The 22,495-nt window shown below is 37.1% G+C and overlaps 1 protein-coding gene across 2 annotated transcripts in view; it reads left to right on the plus strand.

Annotated features, from left to right (window-relative positions):
* FAM135A (family with sequence similarity 135 member A) overlaps window positions 1-22,495 on the plus strand; it is a 100,510-nt gene that overhangs the window by 49,554 nt on the left and 28,461 nt on the right. For both annotated transcript variants that reach the window (XM_040983607.1, XM_040983608.1), the window contains 2 exons: window positions 50-99; window positions 11,371-11,526. In XM_040983607.1, the coding sequence (XP_040839541.1) occupies window positions 50-99; window positions 11,371-11,526 (206 nt within the window). The remainder of the gene's footprint in view (window positions 1-49; window positions 100-11,370; window positions 11,527-22,495) is intronic.

Raw genomic sequence — 22,495 nt, forward strand, 5'->3', positions numbered from 1 at the left:
TTTTTTCTAACATTGAATACTTCCTTTAATTACTCTTTACTCCTTTCAGAGGAAATGGATGTAGAAGCTCGACTTAATGAACTATGTGAAGAAGTTAAGGTATTTGAATTTTTAAATTCCACATTATTAGCTTATTTCAATGATTTCTATTTTGTATGTTATATATTTTGTATAAGAGAATTTTAATTATTTGTCTTTGCTAAAATACAAATATGAAGTTGTTGACCATGGTAGAACCATTCCTTAGTTGGTCAAATATATTTGACTTTAGCATGAACTTAAAAAAAAGGTTTAAATTTTTTTAGAAAGTATATTATTTTGAATGACATAATAGAGATATCAGCCAATCTAGAATGTGTATTTTCTTCTGCTAATTCATTGAAAGATTTCCTGGGTAGATTTTCAAAGCACGTGAATAATTTTGTAAAATGTTATTTTTTAACAATGAAAATTTATTTCAATGAATTAATTTGGATATCACACCATTTTCTGGTTTGCTTTTATAATTAACCAATTTTTCTTCTTTCTGTTAGGAAAAAATTTAGATTAGTTACATTTTGGGGAAAGAATCAGACATAAACAAAATGAAAATGTGCATTTGATACAGAATGTATTTCTACTTATAAATTTCAGTGAGAACTGGAGTTTTTAGAAAAATTATATAAGTACAAGGTATATAAGAAGTTTTTTGGGGAACTATCGTAGGAGTTTTTCCCACATTTAAAAAAACATAAATACTTTCTTTGAAAAACCATCCCAAAAGAATAGTAAATACTTTAAAATAATCATAAGATGTATCCAGTTAATATGAAGAATTCCGTATGTTTCGCTGAGATTAAAGGGAATTTGAATAAATAAACTTGGCGCTCCAGCACAGAAAGGTTACAGCCAAAAAGTACATCCTTAAGTTAATCATGCTAATGGGTCTAAATCAAAATTCTTTGGGAATTTTAGCTTTATTTTTGAAATCATTTAGAAAAACAAAAGGATAGCTAAGAAAAAACTTTATTTTTTATATTTTTATTTTCAATTTTTGAATTATGAAGTAAAGTTTCATATAGACTGGGACCCCCTGACAGATTTTCTCCATTTTGCTACAATGGTATAGTCCTTCGTAAGGAATCATAATTCCATCAGTCTCTTATTTAAGTGTACCCTGACATTGTTCGTATAAACAATGTCAGACAGTCCAGCATCTCATTGTCTACACATTTCCAACATTTTTGTTGGAAATCAATCTTTCGTCTGGAAGCAGGGGTGCATGTTGCATTATACCCCCACATCTGGATATGGTAGACCCCAGAATTCCATCACTATACATTTCCATAAAGGATAAGTCATGAAACAAGGTCAACAACTGGTATGAGTTAGAACAACAGCCACAACAAGAATAATAACAAATTACAGCACTGTGGAAAAATGAAGAAAATAAATACTTGAAGCACAAATGTGCCAGTGCTTGCCCAACTAGGTGCTAAAATAGATAGAAGTGTAATCGTTGAAATAACAAAATTTTTCATAATCTATGAGAAACACAAATGGAACCAAATAGTTGTAATATAAGCACCAATATGTTTAATTTAGCAACTGGTAAAATATCAAGAACATTGAGGTTTATAAATGATATGATAGGGACAAGTGTGGCATGTGGGTGAAGCTTCTTCTGTCTGCAATGCCAGCATCCCACTTGGATGTTGGTTACTGTCTTGGATATTCCATTTCTGATTCAGCTCCCTCCTAATGCTTTGGGAAAAACTGAGGAAGATGGCACAAGCTTATGGGCCCCGGCCCCATGTAGTAGACCCAGATGAAGCTCCTGACTCCTGGCACTGAGGCCATTTAGGGAATCAACCAGATGGAAGATCTTTTTCTTTCTGCCTTTCTTTCTATCTCTAAAATTCTGACTTTCAAGTAAATAAATAAATCTTTTTTAAAAATGGTGTGGTAAACTTAGCTGTTCTTATCAGCCTTCAAAAGGAGTTGCACATGAATTAAGGAGTTAAATGTCCAAAAATTTAGGAGGAAATTAACTTCATATGGGTGTAAGCATCAGCAATCCAGTCTTGGAATGTGGAATAACTTCTTAAGGCTAAGGTAAAGAACAAAAGAAATAAGATGCTAATGATTTTCACAATTAAGGTACTTGAAAATAGGTATGTTCCAAGCTATTAGGAGTAAAGAGGGGCTGACATGATGACTCAACTGACTAATCCACTGCAAGCACCGACATCTGTATGATTGCTGGTTTATCTCCAGGGCATGCCATTTCCCATTCAGTTTCCTGTTTGTGGCCTGGGAAAGCAGCATAGGATGAACCAAAAAATTGGGACATTGTTCCTATGTGGGAGATTGAGAAGAGACTCCTGGCACCTGGCTTTCGATCAGCTAAGCTTCAGTTGTTATGGCCATTTGAGGAATGAATGAGCAGACAAAAAATCTTTGTTTCTTCTTCTAACTGTAAATCTCTTTCAAATAAAAATAAATAAATCTTTAAAAATAAATTAAACCTTTTTTAAAAAAAAGTGATACAGACAGAATCAAGATGAAAGAATAGTGTAAGGACACGTTTAAACAGAGAAACATTAGTGTGAAGCAGAGAGGCCACATTCCAGAAAATAGAAGAGGACAGAACGACAGCAGAGGGACACCTGGAGACTGACAGTCACAGGAAAGCAGTGGAAACAGCGGTGTGGTGTTACAGTAACCAGTACCCCAACAGCATTCAACCATTCAACAGGCAGCAATCTGAACTGCACTAGTAGCTGGAACTCCACCAGCAACCAGGTGGGAAAGGGCATTCACCAAGAGCTCAGGAGGTAAGCCCAGACAAAGAACTGCTCATCCTGCTGGTCAGTTTGATTTGATCAGGAACAGAGATAGAGCAGCAGGTCCCAGACAGGTGGTGTGGAAACAGAGTACATTTCACTGCCCAGTCCGCACTCTAGAACCAAATCAGGCGCCATTTTGTATAGGAAGGCAAAGGCTATGGACAGGACTGTGCATGCACTGAGCTGGGAGTAAACTCATTTCTGGCTCAGTGAACAACACAACATGACATTCCTAGAGGTTCCACCCAAGATAGGTCCAAGTAGCCCTCAGACCTGACAGGCAACAGACCAAGAACTCTAGTACTGGCATATAAGGCAACATTTTGTACAATGTGGAAAAACCTTAATAAAGACTGCAGGGACAACAGTGAGCTGCTCATGTGCTGAGCTGGGAGCAAACTCAGCTCAATGCATTACACTAGACCCACAGGGAAAATAATACCGACTTTGGCATCATACAGATCAAAATAGATCTGTGTAGCCCTCAGACCTAACAGCCAACAGGTTCTGGCAAGATCAGCACAGCGAACAGTCTGGTTACATAGGACTCCTGATGTCTCCCTAATCCTGGGAACTGCTTAAACAGGAAGTTTAGGAGAAAGGTTGTACAGACAATGGTGCAGCTTCAGCATGGTATCACAGGAGGTGGAGAGAGAGGTGAGCCAGGAGCTGGGGCTACAGAGACTACAGTGGAAGTCTAACATAAGAACCAGACTTGGAACTCGCTGGAGAGGCTCGCACTACTGACTGCAAACAAACAGCCTTGTACCAACCACAATAAGTAAAATTGAACTGTAGGCCTGTAGGTGACACAGCTTAGAAACCTGCTCCAAGGAGAAGAAGCTGCTAACCAGAAATACAATGATCAAGAGCAAAAGAAGAGACAAAGGCACAATGAATATTACTGAAGATTCCTCTGCAAAGGAGAAAAATCCGTTGCCAACCTCGGAGTTAACTGAGGAAGACATCGAGAAATGGGGGATACAGAATTCAAAACACTTGTTATAAAACAACTTATCAACAATGAGAAGCATGTAACACAGGCATTCAAGGAATTTAAGGAATACGTCACAGTGGAAATGAATCAAATGAAAGGTGGTATATCAGAAATGGAGAATGTGTGAAGCAAATTGAAAGTACAGTGGAGAGTCTCCAAAATAGAATGAAGAAGCAGAAGAAAGAATCTCAGAAGATATTTCCTGTCTCCTGGAGGAAACAAACAAAAAGCTGGAAGTAGAACTGGGTCAAGCTAAAAAAAACAAAAGAGTATTCAAGAATTGAAAGACACTATTAAGAGGCCTAATATAAGAGTTACGACAGTCCCAAAAGGTGCAGAAAGAGAAGCTGTGTTTAATGAAATAATAAGGGAAAATTTCTCTAATCTAGAGAAAGAATTGGGAAACAACATCCAGGAGAGATTCAGAAGTCTAAACAGGTTTAACCGAAATTGATCTTCACCATGACACATAATCATCAAGCTCTCTTCAATCAAACATAAAGATCCTTAAATGTGCTCATGAAAAAAATCAATTGACATATAAAGGAATACCAATTAAATTCACAGGAGACCTCTCACAAGAAACTCTACAGACAAGAAGAGAATGGGGAGACATATTCCAGATTCTCTAAGCAAAAAATTGTCAGTCCAGAATAATGTACCAAGCAAAGCTTTGCTTTCTTTCAAAATGAAATAAAATTTTTCCACAGTAAAGAAAAAAGAATATGCCTCTTCCAAACCTGCCCTACAAATGATACTTAAAGATGTGCTCTTGATAGAGAAAAGGAATAGTGCCCACCAAAACCAAAGGGAAATGTGAAGAACATCCCAGTAAAATAACAACAGAAGACTAAATCAATGAATAACTCATTGCTAAAAGGCAGGACCAAATTACCACCTATTTATTAACCCTGAATGTACGTGACTTAAACTCTTCAACCAAATGTTCTAGATTAGTAGACTGGATTAAAAAACAACCCATTTGTTTCCTACAAAAGACATTTTTCACCAACAAAAATAAGCAGAACCTGTATCTCATGGATTTTGATTTTTTTTTTTTTTTGCTAGTTTCGTCTCATTAAACTGACTCGTAGTAGCATAATTGTTTTCAAGAAGGTTCTCTATTTTCATTTCTTCAGTGACACAGTAGTCTTTCAGTAGCATGTTATCTAACTCCATGTAGTTCTTAATTTCTTCTTCCTGTTGTTAATTTTGTTCATGGCTTTTCATTTAAGGGAACATACAGTAACTGTGTAATAGAGACTGTCATATCCAGTAGCATGTTGTTTAGTTTCATGGCATTGTAAATTTCTATATTTCTTCCTGTTGTTGATTTTTGTATTGTGGCTTTTTATTAAGGGGATTATAGTAACTGTGTAGTGGTGACTATCATATCCAGATGTGTGAATAAAATACAGTATGCATCTCTACTTCCGTATCAAAGATGGACTCCCAGTGAAACTGTTAACTATATCTTGACAGTAAGATGCTGACTCTTTGCTATTGTCCGTGCCTGCAGTGATGGACATATGTCTATAGTAATCATGTATGGGAACTCAGTGAGGAGGGAGGGAACTGCGTAAGGGGTCAGGGAATTTCCAGACCTATGGAACTGTCTCATAAAATGATAATAATAATAGAAACAAAGTAAGATAAAAATAGGAATAATATAGAGAACAATGGCATGAAGAATAAAGATTGAGAAGATAATTTGTATTACTTTTATTTATCTTTACTATGTCTTATATATATTCAGATATTGAAATTTTATTATGCATTACGGCATATAGGTCGACAAGGTAGGGTATATTTTGAGAACTGAATTAACAGATAAATGACAATGAGTACATCTTAAAAATGTGATTATCATTTTTCATATTAGCATAGGGTAGACTTAATAGCATAGAATTGACAAAAGATGATATATAATGACAGTATCTAAAGAGCTCTTACAGAAACATGTAACTGCCACTTTCATATTAGGATAGCTTTGGCATCCATTTTGAAAAAGGATTACATAATATTTCAAAAACTCTTCAGCCTTATTCTCAAAGAAATAGGAACTTAAATATTCTGGTACCATTTTAACCTAGCATTGGCTGAGATTTTTTTCAAAATTACCGTAATGCTTCTATAGATACAAATACTCACACATTGTAAATCTTTAAAGATTAGTTTAACACTGTATTTTCCAAGTTCAATGATATCTGTTCTCGGCATACCAAAGAAATAATCACATTCATATGGAGATACATGATACTGAAAATGTTAACTTAGATAAACATACAATTGATGGTTAAACAAATTATAAGAGACTTATAATCCAAATGATTATGCTGCCTTAAAAATGATGTTTTTAAAAAGTGACGTTGTATGAAAAATGTTCATATTTCTTAAGTGAGAATGCCATGAAGCCATAAATAATCTTAGCTTAAAGATGGAGCTTTATATCCTAAAATGATTTTTTTATATTTTGTATTTTTTTTAATATTTTGTATTTATCTGAGTAAAACAAAATAAATCTTTATATATAAGCAGAACATCTTGTTATTCCTATGTTTGTGTATATAAAAGATCTTTTCAGACTTTAATTTCCTTTTTAACTTAAAAAAGAATTTTGTTTCTTATTTTGAGATTTGTGTAAGCCAAGAAAGTTATTTATTTATACTTAAAGAAATATTTTCAGTAATGAAAATACTTAAAGTGTTTTTTCACAGTCTAGATAATGTGATCCCTAGGAAATGAAATTAGTAATTACACATGTTAAAATAATTGTGTACTTTATTCAGCTTGTGATAATATTTTTACTTTTGTGATAATTATTTCTACTTTTATATTCACTATGCTAAGTATAATATTGCTTACATTACGCAATGCTGTGTAATTACTCTCAACTTTATCTACACTTTATTATTAACACGTGAGGGTAAGCACACCAGATGCTGTGTGAGCACTGGTTCAGATTCTAGCGGCTCCACTTCTGATCCTTCTTTCAACAAGGAGTCCTAGCCTCCTGACCTCAGCGTGGCCCAGCCCCAGACACTGCAGCCTTGGAGAAATGGATCAATGAATGGAAGATCCCTCTTTGTCTCTCTAATTCTGCCTTTAAAAGTAAATCTTTATAGGTAAAAAATTAAAATAAAAAACAATAGTATAGCTTCCAGCTTATTTTAGCATACATTGTACTCTTTATACGTGTTTTAAGACACGTGGAAAACTTCTTAACTTTATATGTGATGAATTTATAAAACCATTTCCTGAGATAAAATGCATCACTCTAATAGCATCTATAGTAGTAGTGAGCATTGTCTGAGTTTTTCATAAGTTCTGGGAATTTTTTTCTTATTTTGAATCTGTAATTCCTCATTTATTCATTTATTCACTTAGTAAATGTCGATTTACTACTGTGTACCAGTAACCAGAGTCACAAGTGAATAGAACATGATCATAATATCCCTACCCTTCCCAATTTTGTTGCTTGTGGTTTTTTTTTTTTTTTTTGGTTGTATCTTTTTTGAGTTAGGATAAATAAATGGAAGCTTGCTTTGGGTGGAGAAAGAAAAGCACACAAGAGTATAGGCTTTTAAAAAAGCAAAAATTTGGGCAGCATTTGACCTGTTTATTAAGACAGCTGAGCTCCATATTGGACTACCTGGATTAGATTTTCAGCTCTTGTTGTGAATCCTGACTCCGGTTTCCTGCTAATGCAGACCTAGGAGGCAACCGTCGTGGCTCAAGTGGTTGGATTCCTGCACCCATTTGAGAGATCTTGATGATTTCCAACTTCTGGCTTGGACATGGGCTTTAAAGGAGTCAACTAGCATTTGGGAACTCTGTCTCTCTGCCTCTCAAATAAATAGAACTTTTACAGCTGAGACTAATAATACTGTATGTGATAAGCAGGATTTAGGAATCTATAGTTGTATTTATGTTTTAAATACCCTGAATATGCCAAGATAAATATATTTAATATGTTATCATAGTTTCCTAAATGCAAAATCTAAGGTACAGTAAAATGCTCTCAATTTTTCAAGAAAAGGAGTGTGGGGACTGGCACAGTGGACTTGAAGGCTCATCCTCCACCTGCAGTGCGAGCATCCCACATGAGCGTAAGTTTAAGTCCCAGCTGCTACACTTCCCACCCAGCTCCCTGCTAAATGCCTGGGAAAGCATCAGAGGATGGCCTTTGACCGCTACATCCACATTGGAGACCTGGAAGTAGCTTCTGGCTTTCAACTTCAGACCAGTCCTACGATGGCTATTGAGGCCATTTTGAGTAGTGAACTAGCAGATAAAAGACCTCTTTCTCCAAACCTCCTCCCCTTTTCTCTCACCCTGATTATTAAATAAATAAATAAATCTTTTTTCTTTAAGAGATATATAGAGAGGAGATATAATTAATAGAATTGTAGATAACCTGGATCTCAGGAGAAAAATGTGATTTAGCAGCCATTGGCTAATGTGTAGATGGTGATTAAACTAAGGGAGTGACTTTCAACACCACTACCTTCTTAGATAGGGTATCAAAATCAGCATCTATCCAGATATGAGAGACAGCAAAAAGTTATTAGGAGAAGAAAAACAAAAGATTACAACTTTAAATTACAAACTTTGTTTTCAGCATATGTTCCATCAAATTATTTAGCACATCCCTAAATTTAAGCATGTCAATGCATTATATATAAGGCGTTAAAGCAATTGATGCTCTTTGACTTTTTTTTTAACACTATAAAACAAAAAGAAGTCAGAGCCAAATACAGCTGAAGTACATACTCAGTTATGTACTCATCCAACTCTCATCAGATTGTGTGATGAGAGGGTTGAATGGTATTGATTTCTTATGCTTTGTTTTTTTCATTTTGCTAAAAGCTTGAACTAACTTTCTAAAAACACTTTCCTAATAAGCATACATCATTGTTCTTTGCCCTCCAGATAGTCAACAGGCAAGATGCCTTGAGCAGCCCAAAAAACTCTTGCCATGACCTTTGCTCTTGATGGGGTCCACTTTTTCTCTATCTGGATCACTTCTGCCTCTGGGTGCCTGTTGCTTTGATTGTGCCCCGTCTTCAGGATCATCCTGGTAAAGCCATGTTTCTTTTTAAACAAAGGGTTGGAAGAAATGCTTCCGGATCTTGAGTCAACCTGTTCAAAATTTCCACTCAAAGCTCATGTTCTTATCTGGAGCTGTTCTCAGCACAATTGTTTTGGCATGAATCAAGCAGAAAGTTTGCTCAGCTTTATTTTTTACAGTTGTGGACACTTAACTAATTGGGATGTCTATGGTATTGGTTGTTTTCACTATGAATCATTGATCTGCTTTATTTAGAACAGGAACAGTGATCATTTTTTGGTCATAAAGTGATATGGACAGCATGCCACTACAGGCCTCATTTTCATCACTGTCTTATCCTTGTTTAAATGAGTTAAACTGCTGATTTCTTTGGGAGGTTTGTTCCCCCAAAATTTTGACATCAGTAATTTCACCATTGTTCTCATAATTTTAATGTTTATGCTTGCCTCAATTGTGGTAGAATCCATGTTGCCCTTTTTAGGCTTACCGCGCATCCTTCTTAGTGCCTGAATCTAGATCCTGTTCAGACATACTAGGACAAGTTAGTGCACGTTTATTTTGGTGCAGATTTTTAAATCCTTGCATGCTAATTTCATAAAACACGTTTCCATGAATCTTTTAAAAATATTTATTTTTTTTTATGATTTATTTTATTTTTTATTGTGAAGTCAGATATACAGAGAGGAGAGACAGAGAGGAAGATCTTCCGTCCAATGGTTCACTCCCCAAGTGACTGGAATGGCTGGTGCTGCGCCGATCCAAAGCCAGGAACCAGGAACTTCTTCCAGGTTTCTTACATGGGTGCAGGATCCCAAGGCCTTGGGCCATCCTAGATTGCTTTCCCAGACCACAAGCAGTGAGCTGGATGGGAAGTGGAGCTGTTGGGACTAGAACCTGCACCCATATGGGATCCTGGTGTTAAAAGCGAGGACTTTAGTCACTAGACCACCACGCCAGGCCCCAAAAAAGATCTGTTTTCTTTTCTTTTTTTTTTTTTTTTTTTGGAAAGATATGTACATCTGAAAGAGAGCTACTGATTCACTTCCCCAGTGGCTGCAATGACAAGAACCTGCCTCAGGTCTCCCAATGGATACATGGTCCTAAGATCTTGGGCCATCCTCTACTGCTTTCCCAGGCCAGAAGCAGGATGCTGGATGGAAAGTGGAGCAGACAAGACACGAACCAGTGCCTGCATTAGATTCCTGATGCTGCAAGGTGGAAGATTATCCTGTTGAGACACTATGCCAGCCCCAAGTGCATTTTGTAATTTAATATTTCCAATTTATAATGGGTTCACCATGGCATAATCCCCTTTCCGTGAACTTTTAAAAGCTCTCCATATTCAAACAAGACTAGCCCATGTTACCAGTAACTAAAAGACTAATTTTTGCAATATCATTTTATCAGCCTGAAAACTGACTGCATCCTCAATGAATTAAAGAAAATTCTCTCCTTATAATAAAAACACTTTCCCCCAAAAGAAGCATTGTGGTGTATAGTCTTTCATTTATGTAAGTGGGATAATTAAATGCCACTATTAAGATGCTCATAGTTTAATGGCTTTTCTTTCCTCATAAGACTGGGAACTTCTAGTAATCTTTCTATCTATATCATATATGCCCTAGTGCTTAAGGTGTGCTCAGTAGTGAGTCAATGACTTGTCAGATGAGAGAAGGTGTTGAACAGCTCTATAAAAGGATTACTCACAAGTGAAGAACATAGAGGCTGCAGAACAGAAATACTTCAGAACATATCTTAAAGGCTGGCATTGTGGAACTGTTTGTTAAGCCACCTTCTGTGATGCTAACATCCTTTCTGTGTGCTGGTTCAACTCCTGGCTGCTCTACTACCATTCCAGCTTCCTGCTACTGCTACTGGGAAAGCAGTGCAAGATGACAAAAGTACTTGAACCCCTGCCACCCATGGTTTAGCCTGATCCAGCTTCAGCAACTTGTGCCATTTGGGGAATGAACCAGTACGTGCAAGATCTCTCTATCTCCCCCTGCTCCCACAATTCTGCCTTTCAAATAAATAAATAATTTATGAAAAAGAAAATGTCTCAGACCTTTCTGAGGAATACAGATCTTTTAAGTACTTAGGAGATAAAGAAAATAATACCTCAGGGCTGCATTATCCTTTGGAAAAAATACTTTCATCATAATTTATATATTATGTTCAAAATTATCACTTCAGGGTTAAAAGTTGTTCTCTATGAAGTCTTAATGTACATTATTACAGTACTATGGTATCTCAGATATCCCATTATCTGGTTTAAGGTGTTGAAAATTATCTTAAGAACTATCAGGCAGAAACCTGTTGACTAGTTGCTTTCTCTGCACACGTGTGTACATGTATATACTTTTTTCAACCATAAATTGCCTCTATATAGTATATATAGTTGATAGCAGATAATATGTAGTTATGTTATAGTAAGTTTCAGGAAGCAGTAAAGTTATTTTTTCTTGTCATTTCAGAAAATAGAAAATCCTGATGAACTGGCAGAACTTATCAATATGAATCTTGCACAACTTTGCTCACTTCTCATGGCTTTGTGGGGACAATTTCTGGAAGTTATAACACTTCATGAAGAATTAAGAATGTTACTAGCACAAGAGCACCATACTTTGAGGGTAAGTTAAAATGTGATGATTGTGATGATACAGCCTTTTAATGAGTTTTCTATATCTTTAGAGAATTGTTACTGTACATAAAATGTAGGTAAAAAGACTTTATCATGTTATTGTTTAATTTCTAAAATTAGTCATAGAGCAGTACAGTTAAATGCTTGACATATTTTAATCACAACTGCTAGTACGACAAGCCACCCAAAAGGAAAAAGTATTAGCTAGTGTAGTGCCCAGAACCCAGGACAAGAATTGCAAGCAGGTCCCATCAGGTGCTGCACCCGGGAACTGAGAGCCTTTCTGCTTCTCCTTGCTTCATCTTCCCTCCCTTCTCTCCCCCTCATCTGAATGTGTATTACAGACTCATAGTTGCTATAGGTCTAGTATGGATATTATGCAGAAATTGTTATACAGTTTCACAACATAACATCATAAGATGCTGTGAATTGTTACATTTCTGACTTACCTTTCGGTCTCATTTCCTTACATACCATGTATATACACCAATATTCTTTTACCTGCTAGAAATTGCTCCAAATATGATGTTTTTTCTCAATTTTTTTCAAGATTTATTTTTTTTTACTGGAAAATTAGATATACACAGAGGAGGAAAAACAGAGAGGAAGACCCTCCATCTGATGATTAACTCCCCAATTAGCTGCAACAGCTGGAGCTGAGCTGAGCTGAAGCCAGAAGCCAGGATACTCTTCTAGGTCTCCCACGTGGGTGTAGGGTCCTAAGGCTATGGGCCGTCCTCAGCTGCTCTCCCAGACCACAAATGGAGCTGATGGGAAGTGAGGCTGCCAAGATTAGAATAGGTGCCCATAGGGGATCCTGATGTGTTCAAGGCAAGGACTAAAGCCACTAGGCTACTGTGCCATGCGCAATGTTTATTTTTCCTTAATCTAAATGTAACATGCAAACCAAAATCACAAAAGTGCATAAAATATGGGTGTTTTCTCAAATAATTAAAACCATTCAGCAATCTAACCCTCTGCCTGCAGAACCAGCATCTCATAGGTGTCAGTTCATGTCTCTGCTGCTCCATTGCCGATCCTGCCCCCTGCATACGAACTAGGAAAGCAGCAGAGGGTGGCTCAAATCCTTAGGCTGAGCACCCATGTCCTGACTTCAGACCAGCCCAGTTTTGGCCATTGCGGCCATTTAGGAGTGAACCAGCAGATGGAAGATCTCTCTCTCTCTCTCCTTCTCTGTCTCTCCTGTGTCCTTCTCTATAACTCTACCTTTCCAATAGAAAGAAAATAAATTAAGAAAAAATAAAGTATACCCTGCAGGTGCTACCTGGATGAAGAAGTAGAACACTGTCAACACTTATCTTTTCCTATTCCCCTCCTGACAAGCAGAAGCAATCATTATTGCTTTTTGTGCTGAGTCCCTCTCTTTATTGTTACCATTTATGTGTACACGCTAGATAAGAGATCATTTCCACCTGTTAATTCTATATGAAATGAAATCAGGAAAAGTGTATGCTCTATATTTTGCTTTTTTCACTGAAGGCTTTGTGAATTAAATCTATGTTTTGTTGACAGCTGTAGATACTTTTCATTGCTTTGGTATATCCCATTTAAATAGACTGTAATTTGTTTATCTAATCTACTATTAGTGAATATTTAAATTACTGCTAACTTGTAGCTATCCTGATATTCATAGTAGCTATTTCTCCGAAATATATATATATATATATATACCTTTAAGGTAAGTTACTGAGTCATAAATAGCTATGACTATGGTTTTATTAGCTGGTACACACTGCCTCCAAAGTGATGCCAGTTTTCACTCACTCCAGTATTGTGAGAGTTCTTGTTACTCCCAATACTCTTTATCTCTTGATATTGACAGTCTTTTTTTACTTTGGTAATCTGATAGAATTGTTATATCATTGTAATGTTAACTTACATATTTCTAATAAACCCAGTTGAGCAAAATCTTTGCATAATTATTGGTTGTATAGATATCCTTTTGAAGTGCCTGCCCCAAATTTTTCCGTTTATCATTTTCCAATTTTTTTCTTCTTGTTTTGTAATTTTCTATGAATTCTCTAATCTGACCCTTTGTTAATGTTTTCATAAATTTCTGATTTATGAGATTTTTCTCTTTAGTTACTGTTTTAATGCTGTGTTTGGGTTAAATGAAAATCTGAATTTTAGGATTGGAGGCATAAAAGAGAAAGTCCTGGCTAAGAAATACTGTTTTTTACATGATAAATGCAGTTAAGCACAAAAAAGGATGAGATTTTCAGTAAATTATGTTAGAAGGTTTGAGTATCCATGTGGAAAAAACATTCTGTATAAAGTTTCATTCCAGGTGGATTTAAAATTGAAAGATAAAATCATAAATCTTATAAAATATAAGCAAATGTACAGAAGAGTTACAAAACTACAGGTATTCCCATATGCTGTCCATCAAATTAAAAATGACCATTTTGGCACATTTGCTTTATTATTCCCATTTTTTAGATGAATACAAAACATTAATATAGTTTTTGAAATAATTATAGACATAATGTACGTATATTCCTAATTTGTTTTCTAAAATAGGACATTCTCTGGCTTATCTACTGAATAATAATGAGATTTGTAAAATTTTGTATTGGCATATTGGTATCTGTTATAGGGCTCATATTTAAGTTTCACCTGTTTTCTTAATAATGTTCTGTATGGCAGCTTTTTCTTTACCATTATCAAATTTAGAATTATTTATTCAATTCCATTCCGTTTTCATTTGCCTTTATACTAATTTAATTTGGAATACTTCCTTCTTATTTTTTTTCTCTTCTTCATAAATATGGTTCTTTCTTAAAAATTTAGTTTGAAAGAGTGACAGAGAGGGAGAGATGTTACTGGTTCACTCCTCAAAACGACTTCAGCAGCAAGGTCTAGTCAACACTAAAGCTAGGAACAGGAGCTGCATTCTGGTCTCCAAGATGAGTAACAGTGGCCCAAGTTCTTCAGTCATCTTTTACTACTTTCCCAGGCACATCAGTGGAAGCAGGGCCAGAAGCAGAGCACCTGGTATGAGATACTGGTATTGCAAGCAACAGCATAACATGCTGAACCACAGTGCCAGACTGTAATAGATTTTTGCTTTTATTGAAAAGTATACAGTTTTAGTTTGTATTACCTCTATTGTGATTAGGTTAAGATGATGCCATTTTTGCTGTGGTAGTGCCATTATTAGTGAGAAATACTAAATATTTCATTCAGTTTATTAAATTATGTTTTTAGAAGTTTATCAGTTCTAAATAAATTTTTTATTTTTTTTTTAAAGATTTATTTATTTATTGGAAAATCAGATATACTGAGAGGAGAGACAGAGAGGAAGATCTTCCATCCAATGATTCACTCCCCAAGTGGCCACAACTGCCTGTGCTGTGCCAATCCAGAGCCAGCAGGCAGGAACTTTTTCCGGGTCTCCCACACGGGTGCAGGGTCCCAAGGCTTTTGGCCATCCTCAACTGCTTTCTCAGGTGACAAACAGGGAGCTGGATGGGAAGCAGAGCTGCTGGGATTAGAACCGGTGCCCATATGGGATCCTGGCACATTACATTGTTACATCCATTACACTGTTGCTTCGGGCCCCAAATTTTGTAGTTTATTGACATCAGATAGCTCATAATATTCATTGGTGACCTTTTTCATAATTGTGACGACTGTAGTGCTGTCCACCATTTCATTACTAATGGTAGTTTTGTGAATTCACTCTTTTTCTATTGATTTTTCGAGCTAGAATTGTCATTTTATTAGCTGTTTCTAAGAACCTACTTTTGGTGTTACTGATTCTTTTAATATTTTTTCTTTCCTAGTATTGCTATTTTCTGATTAACAGGGTCCTCATGTAGAGTATTTCTGTTTTATAAGGTGATTTTTTTCCCCTTTATTCTGGGTCCATCACCTCTAATTTGCCAAATGAAAGAAATTCTGAGATGGATAAGAGAGTATAATCACAATATCCAACTTGCTAATCTCATTTCATCTTAATATTGTGATTTAAAATGAGTAGCATAATGAACAGAATGCATACTTTCAATTTTCACGGGCATTTATTCACAGTCAAAATTTTAAATAATTATTATGATAATATAGTGACTATAGCCCATTTTCATGACAAATGAAAGTGACATTGAAAAATATTAAAGGATCTCACTGATTGCTTTTTGAAAATTACAATTCTGATCTGAGCCTGAAAATTAGCCTGTGTTCACAGAAAGTTGAGAGATGGGCAAACCACCCCTTGAGATAGAGTTTCTCTGGACAAAAACACCAATAGCCAACGAATGGCTTACATTTCTCTACTGTACAACAGGATTCAGCAGCATTTTTCTGCTACGGGAGAGCTAAGTAGTAAGCATTTTGTGATTTATGTCACCCACAACATGCATCTTAGCCAAAAGTGCTCCACCCTATTGTCGCATGAAAGCAACAATATATAATGGATGCATGAATGATCATAACTATATCCCAATAAAGTTTTATTTATAAGGATAATTTGGAAGTCAAATTTGGCAGTAAGTTAAAGCTGAGAGGAGAGGGGAGAACTTCTGTCGCATCACCACAAAGTCTCTTTGAAGGTTACTTTTGGCAGCCAAAGCACTAAATGGTTTCAGGTAGGGAAGCTAATCTTCAAGGTGTTCTCTATGCTTTTAGTTTAAAAAAAAATCCAGTTCTATTAAATGGCCATATTATCTGGCCACAATGTAATGGAAATTCTAGAAAGTGCATGATAATAAGGACTAGAGACAATTTAATACATCACGTTCTATGGAAATGAAACTGTCCTACGTGGAATACCCATAAAGCTATACTTGAATAGGGCCCGGCGCGGTGGCGCAAGTGGTTAAGTCCTCGCCTTGCACGTGCACCCGTGTGGGAGACCCAGAAGAGGCTCCTGGCTTCAGATCGGCATAGCATGGGCCATTGCGCTCACTTGGGGAGTGAATCATCGGACGGAAGATCTTCCTCTCTGTCTCTCCTCTCTGTATATCCGCCTTTCCTATAAAAAAAATAATAAAAATAAATCTTTTTTAAAAATAATCACAAAGCAGAAAGTGAACACAACTTTGAAAACAGGCAAAAATGGGAGGCAAACACAAAAATCATTTTTGTAGAAAATGAAACTTACAACATTTAACATATACCTTCCGTTTTCTCACTCCATTGCAGTTCCCAAGGGTAGGGCCTTATTTATTTTATTTTATTTTTTTTTTTAAAGATTTATTTTTATTATTTTTTCATTGGAAAGGCGGATATACAGAGAGGAGAGACAGAGAGGAAGATCTTCCGTCCGATGATTCACTCCCCAAGTGAGCGCAACGGGCCGATACTATGCCGATCCAAAGCCAGGAGCCTCTTCCGGGTCTCCCACGTGGGTGCAGGGTCCCAAAGCTTTGGGCTGTCCTCGACTGCTTTCCCAGGCCACAGGCAGGGAGCTGGAAGGGAAGCGGGGCTGCCGGGATTAGAACCGGCGCCCATATGGGATCCCAGGCGTGCAAGGCGAGGACCTTTAACCACTTGCGCCACCGCGCCAGGGGTAGGGCCTTATTTAAATCTTAAAGATATCAAAGAGAAGTAGTTAAGACCAGAAAGGAAGTACAGGAGTAAGTCTTGCCCTACCCTACAGTGTGTAGTGTATCACAAAAACTGGAAAAGCTAGCACATTATGTACTCTGGCTCTCTTTTAAATGGTTTAATTAGTACTTTCCTCAAACTATCTTGCAATTCTGATAGTGCAGTCCAAAGGTCATTCAGCATTCACACCAAAAAGGGGCTTAACTGTAATAAAGTGTACTGGTTGTCAGATACTGTATTTGGAAGTAGTACAGTCAAGTTAACTTCTGATAAGAAGTCTTTTTTATTGATGTGAAAGCAAATAGTTCAATAGAGAATTGGACTGAAAACAAGACATGTAAATCTACTTGAAAAGGAAACTGTAATATTGGTTGAACAGTAGAGATGCAGAAAGTACAGATTTTCAGATTCTTGACAAATTAGGTCTTCTAAAATTGTTGTAGTCTTCAGTCATATGCCATTTACATTCACTATAGCATATAGATTTGTATGTTATTGGTTCCTGGTATCTCACAGTAATAAAAAAGATAAAAGATATTTATGATCAACTAAAAGAGGTCTTTGTTATTTCAAACTGCAAAATGAAATAATCAAATAACTTCCATAAAAAAAAATCTGAAATTATGCTGGATATTTTATGTATCGGGAACTAAAAAGGACCCAAGGTTTCCTTCTGCATACAAGTTACCATACTGTGGCCTGCTGTTAATTGATTCATGGCTAATAGCAAAAGAAATTGGTCAGAGACTGAGGGTTTCACTGTCCATGGTAATGCCAGTAGCTAGAGTATGGTCCCCAGTCTCTACGTCCAAGAAGGAAGGTCACAAGTTTTACAATGGAGGGTAATCATGCTTGCTCCACAAGTCATCTGTGGCTTTCAAGATCACTAGTTAACCTGTCCTTTGCTCCAAAGGAAGACACATTCCTGAGAGGTAGTTTCAAACAAAGATGATTAGGACTTCTTCTCAGAAGACTTACAGAAATACAGTAGAATTTCTCTCAGTACTATTTTTTTAATTAACATTTTATTTTACATCTTTGAAAAGGAGAATTAGAGATGGAACAACAGAGAGATGTCTTCAGTATTTTCTCCCACAAAAGCTACAATTGCTGTTGGGTCAGTCCAAAGCCAGGAGTCTGAGATTTCCTCATGGTCTTCCACCTGGGCTGCAGGGGCCCAAATGCTTCGGCCATGTGCTGCTGCCTTCTGTTGCACAGTAGGACATTGGCTTGAAAGTGGAACAGCTGGGGTTTGAATTGACATTTATATAGGGTGCTAACATTGAAGGCAACTGCTTACCCTGCTGTCTCACAGTGCAGCCCTCTCAACAGTCTGTCTCATAGAAAACTTTCATTGAATTTTATTCCCTTAATAATTTTCCTGACCTTTGTTGTTAGTACTTTGTAAGCACTAGAACAATTGTGCTAAAAGGCTTTTATTTATAACATCAGAAACTCAATATATAACGTTGATTATCATTTGAACTGAAGTTATATTGTAAGCCAATTTTTAAAAAAAGATTTATTTATTTATATTTGAAAGACAGAGTTAAAGAGAGGAGAATCCATCCCCTGGTTCATTCTCCACATGGTCTCAACAAACGGAGCTGCGACATTAGCAGAAGCTGGATAAGAACTGGAGCAGCCGGCACTAGAATTGAGACCCACGTGGGGTGCTGGTGCCGCAGGCAGAAGCTTAATTTCCCATGCCATGGCTCTACCCCCTGAGTACATTATTGAAGATTTCAGTTTATTCTGTTTTAGACTTAACAAGCTCAATTTTGTGGGTGGTTTTGCTAATATTACAGACTTGTGTTCTGCTCTGAACAAGTTATTAAAAGCTAGAGGGGTCAAAGTAACAATTAATTTGGCTTTTTTCAGAGAAATACTGTCAGCTCGTATAATTCTTTAGTTCTGTTGTGACAGATGTTTATAAATAATGATGCTTAGACCTAATATATAGGGTTGCCAAATAAATATAGAAATCCCAGTAAATCTGAATATCACATGAACAGTAAATATTATTTTGTTATAAGTGTTTTCAGTATGGGTTTATCAAATAGTGTATTAAAGCATCAAAGGAGGAGTTAACTGTGTGTATATACATTTTTTTTATATAAATGAAGTAAGCCTTGTAGAGGTACAGAAAGCAGAATTTTCTGGTCCAGAAAAAGCCTCTTTTGAATTTATTACCATTTTGTGGAAGCGCGGAGTCTGTGGCAAACATATGCCTTTACTCCATGTGTACTGTTATCGGTAATTCTTACCTAAAACAAAAATTACTATTTGGTATGTTGATCATACTGTTCAATTACTTAATATTCAGTTTTATTGCTCTTTTTTTTAAGATTTATTTATTTTATTGGAAAGTTAGATGTACAGAGAGAAGGAGAGACAGAAAGATCCTCCATCTACTAATTCATTCCCCAAGAGGCTGCAGTGACCGGAGCTAAGCCTATCCTAAGCCAGGTGCCAGGAGCTTCTTCTGGGTATTCCACACAGGTGCAGGATCCCAAAGCCTTGGGCCATCCTCAACTGCTTTCCCAGATCACAAGCAGGGAGCTGGATAGGAAGCAGGACTGCCAGGATTAGAACCTGCACCCATATGGGATCCCAGCATGTTCAAAGAGAGGACTTTAGCCACTAGGCTACTGTCCCAGCCCCTATTGCTCTTTTTAGACTCTTATACAAACACACCTTCTTTGGACTATATAATGAAAATCTTTCTAATCCTTCATAAAATTATATTTCAAACTATACAGTTATCAGGACAGAGTTTAACAAATCTTTTATTGGGCATTCTGTTGCTCATTATATACCATGTTGTTACCTGTGTTTTAATCCATGGCTGTACCCACTGTTGATCCCATAAGCTTGTCATCTTTTTCTTTAACTACTTTCTCAGTTTGTGGCTACCTGTTTAGTACACTGCAAAAGGATAAAACTCTCAAGATTATTCCCAAAATTCATCCACATATTGAGAGAAATGCTGTTTTCCTTTAGTGGTTGTATAAAAAAAAATGTTGTGATTTAAAAAACAAAGTTTGGTTTCTATTTGAAAAGCAAAGTTACAGAGAGAGGAAGAGACAGACAAAGATCTTTCATCCGCTGGCACTCTCCAAATGACCTCAATGGCTGGAGCAAAGCCTATCTGAATCTAGAAGCTAGGAGTTTCCTGATTCTCCCATGTGTATTTAGGGGCCCAAGAACTTGAACCATCCTTTGCCACTCTCCTAAGCCACGGGTAGAGAACTTCTTTAAAGGTGCGGAAAATAGGGCCAGCGCAGTAGCCTAGAGACTAAAGTCTTCGCCTTGCAACCACCTGGATCCCATATGGATGCCACTTCCTGTCCCTGCTGCTCTGCTTCCCTCCTGGCTCCCTTTAGTGGCCTGGGAAAGCAGTCGAGTGTGGCCGATAGCCTTGGGACCCTGCACTCGTATGGGAGACTTGGAAGAAGCTCCTGACACCTGGCTTCAGAATGGCTCAGTTCCAGCTGTTGCGACCACTTAGGGAAAGAACCTTTGGATGGAAGATATTCCTCTCTGTCTCTTCTTCTCTCTATAAATCTGACCTTCAAATAGAAATAAATCTCTTTTTTTAAGATTTATTTTTATTATTTTTATTGGAAAGGCAGATATACAAAGAAAAGGAGAAACAGAAAGGTCTTTCATCCTCTGGTTCACTCCCCAAATAAATGACTGCCACGGCCAGAACTGAACCAATCCAAAGCCAGGAGCCAGGAGCTTCTTCTGGGTCTTCCATGCAGGTACAGGGTCCCAAGGCTTTGGGCTGTCCTGGATTGCTTTCCCAGGCTGCAGGCAGGGAGCTGAATGGGAAGCTGGGCCACTGGGACACGAATGGGTGCTCAGATGGGATCCCAGCACAGTCAAGGAGAGAACTTTAGCCACTAGGCTATGGCACCAAGCACAGAAATAAATAAATTTTAGGGAAAAAAAAAAGAAGTGCAGAAAGCCAGAACCAGCCCTCATATAGGCTGCTGGCACTCTAAGTGGAGGCCCAGTCCAATATGCCACAGCGCCAGCCCTGGATTCTTTTTTTAAAATAAAGATTTTATATTTTTATCTGAAAGATTCACAGAGAGAGACAGAGAAAGATCTTCCGTCTGCTAGTTCACTCCCCATATGGCCACAATGGCTAGAGCTGAGCCAGTCTGAAGCCAGGAGCTTGTTCTGAGTCTTCCACAAAGGTATAGGATCCAAGGCTTTGGGCTGTCCTTTACTGCTTTCTCAGGCCACAAGCCAAGGAGCTGGATGGGCAGTGGAGCAACAGGGACATAAATTTATGGAGGTTTGCAAGGCGAGGATTAGTCAGTTGAGCTGTTCAGCTGGGCGCTTGTTTTTGTTTTTAAACCATAGGCTATTCATGGAAAGACCATGTTAATTTTTTATGTATTTTTAGCTAGCATGTAAATTACATAGTAATTATTGTCTACTAGGCACTAATTACTTTTGCTAACCACATTACTCATCCCTTGAAGTAAGATATTTAGCATTTCCATTCTATAGAAGGATCACTGATGTCAGAAAGATAAGATAGCCAAAGTCACACAGCATATACACAGTAAAGTGTTGCAGAAATGGGTCAGATGAAGCAGGTACCCTGGGTGTGTAAGAATTCACCAGAGGACATAGAGAGCAAAGCTAGCTTTATTAAATCCACTGTCAGTAAGCTTCAGCAAGAGCAGATAGGGGCTGACAATTACTGTATTATGGACCATAGCTGAAGAGTATACCCATAACAGCAGTCCCTTTGAGTTAGTCGGACCATTAGTATGTGCTTGTAAGGGGCAGCAGGTAGAACAACTAGAGACTTCATTAAAATACAAACTGCAGAGTTACATACTTGTAACTGCAATATTTCCTCAGCAGGGATGAGTTGTCTTTGATCCATGAGTTATCCCCTGTAGGTCATTTACATTTTGGAGGAGCACTGGAGAACTAATCTGTCCATTTGTCTTAAAGGAATCACAACGTATAATAAGGCTACCCTCTTAAGAGATGGGATATATAAACCCGAACAGTCTTTGCAAAGCTGATATACCCCCATTTTGTAAGTTGCCCGTGCATTTGCAAATTATCAAAAATAAAGCAAATTAAGGCACCAGAATAGTAGTCCGGATTTACAACATCAAAATAACACTTTCTATGATACTAGTTCGCTGTGCTATTCAAATTTTATAAGTAAATAATAAATACAAGCTGAAGTGTAATTCTCGGTTATGTTGGTGATACAAGCAAAATATGGTTTTAAAATTTTCCAGTTGATTTTTGAAGATAATATGCCATTTATCTGTAATTGATGGAATTAATCATTAAGCCCTGCGGATTGGCTGTCTTACATCAAAGAGAACATTTGTTCGAAGGAGATT

Source organism: Ochotona curzoniae, unplaced genomic scaffold (genome assembly GCF_017591425.1).
Source record: "Ochotona curzoniae isolate NIBS_2020 unplaced genomic scaffold, NIBS_Ocur_1.0 contig_3819, whole genome shotgun sequence".
NCBI classification, from domain to species: Eukaryota; Metazoa; Chordata; class Mammalia; order Lagomorpha; family Ochotonidae; genus Ochotona; species Ochotona curzoniae.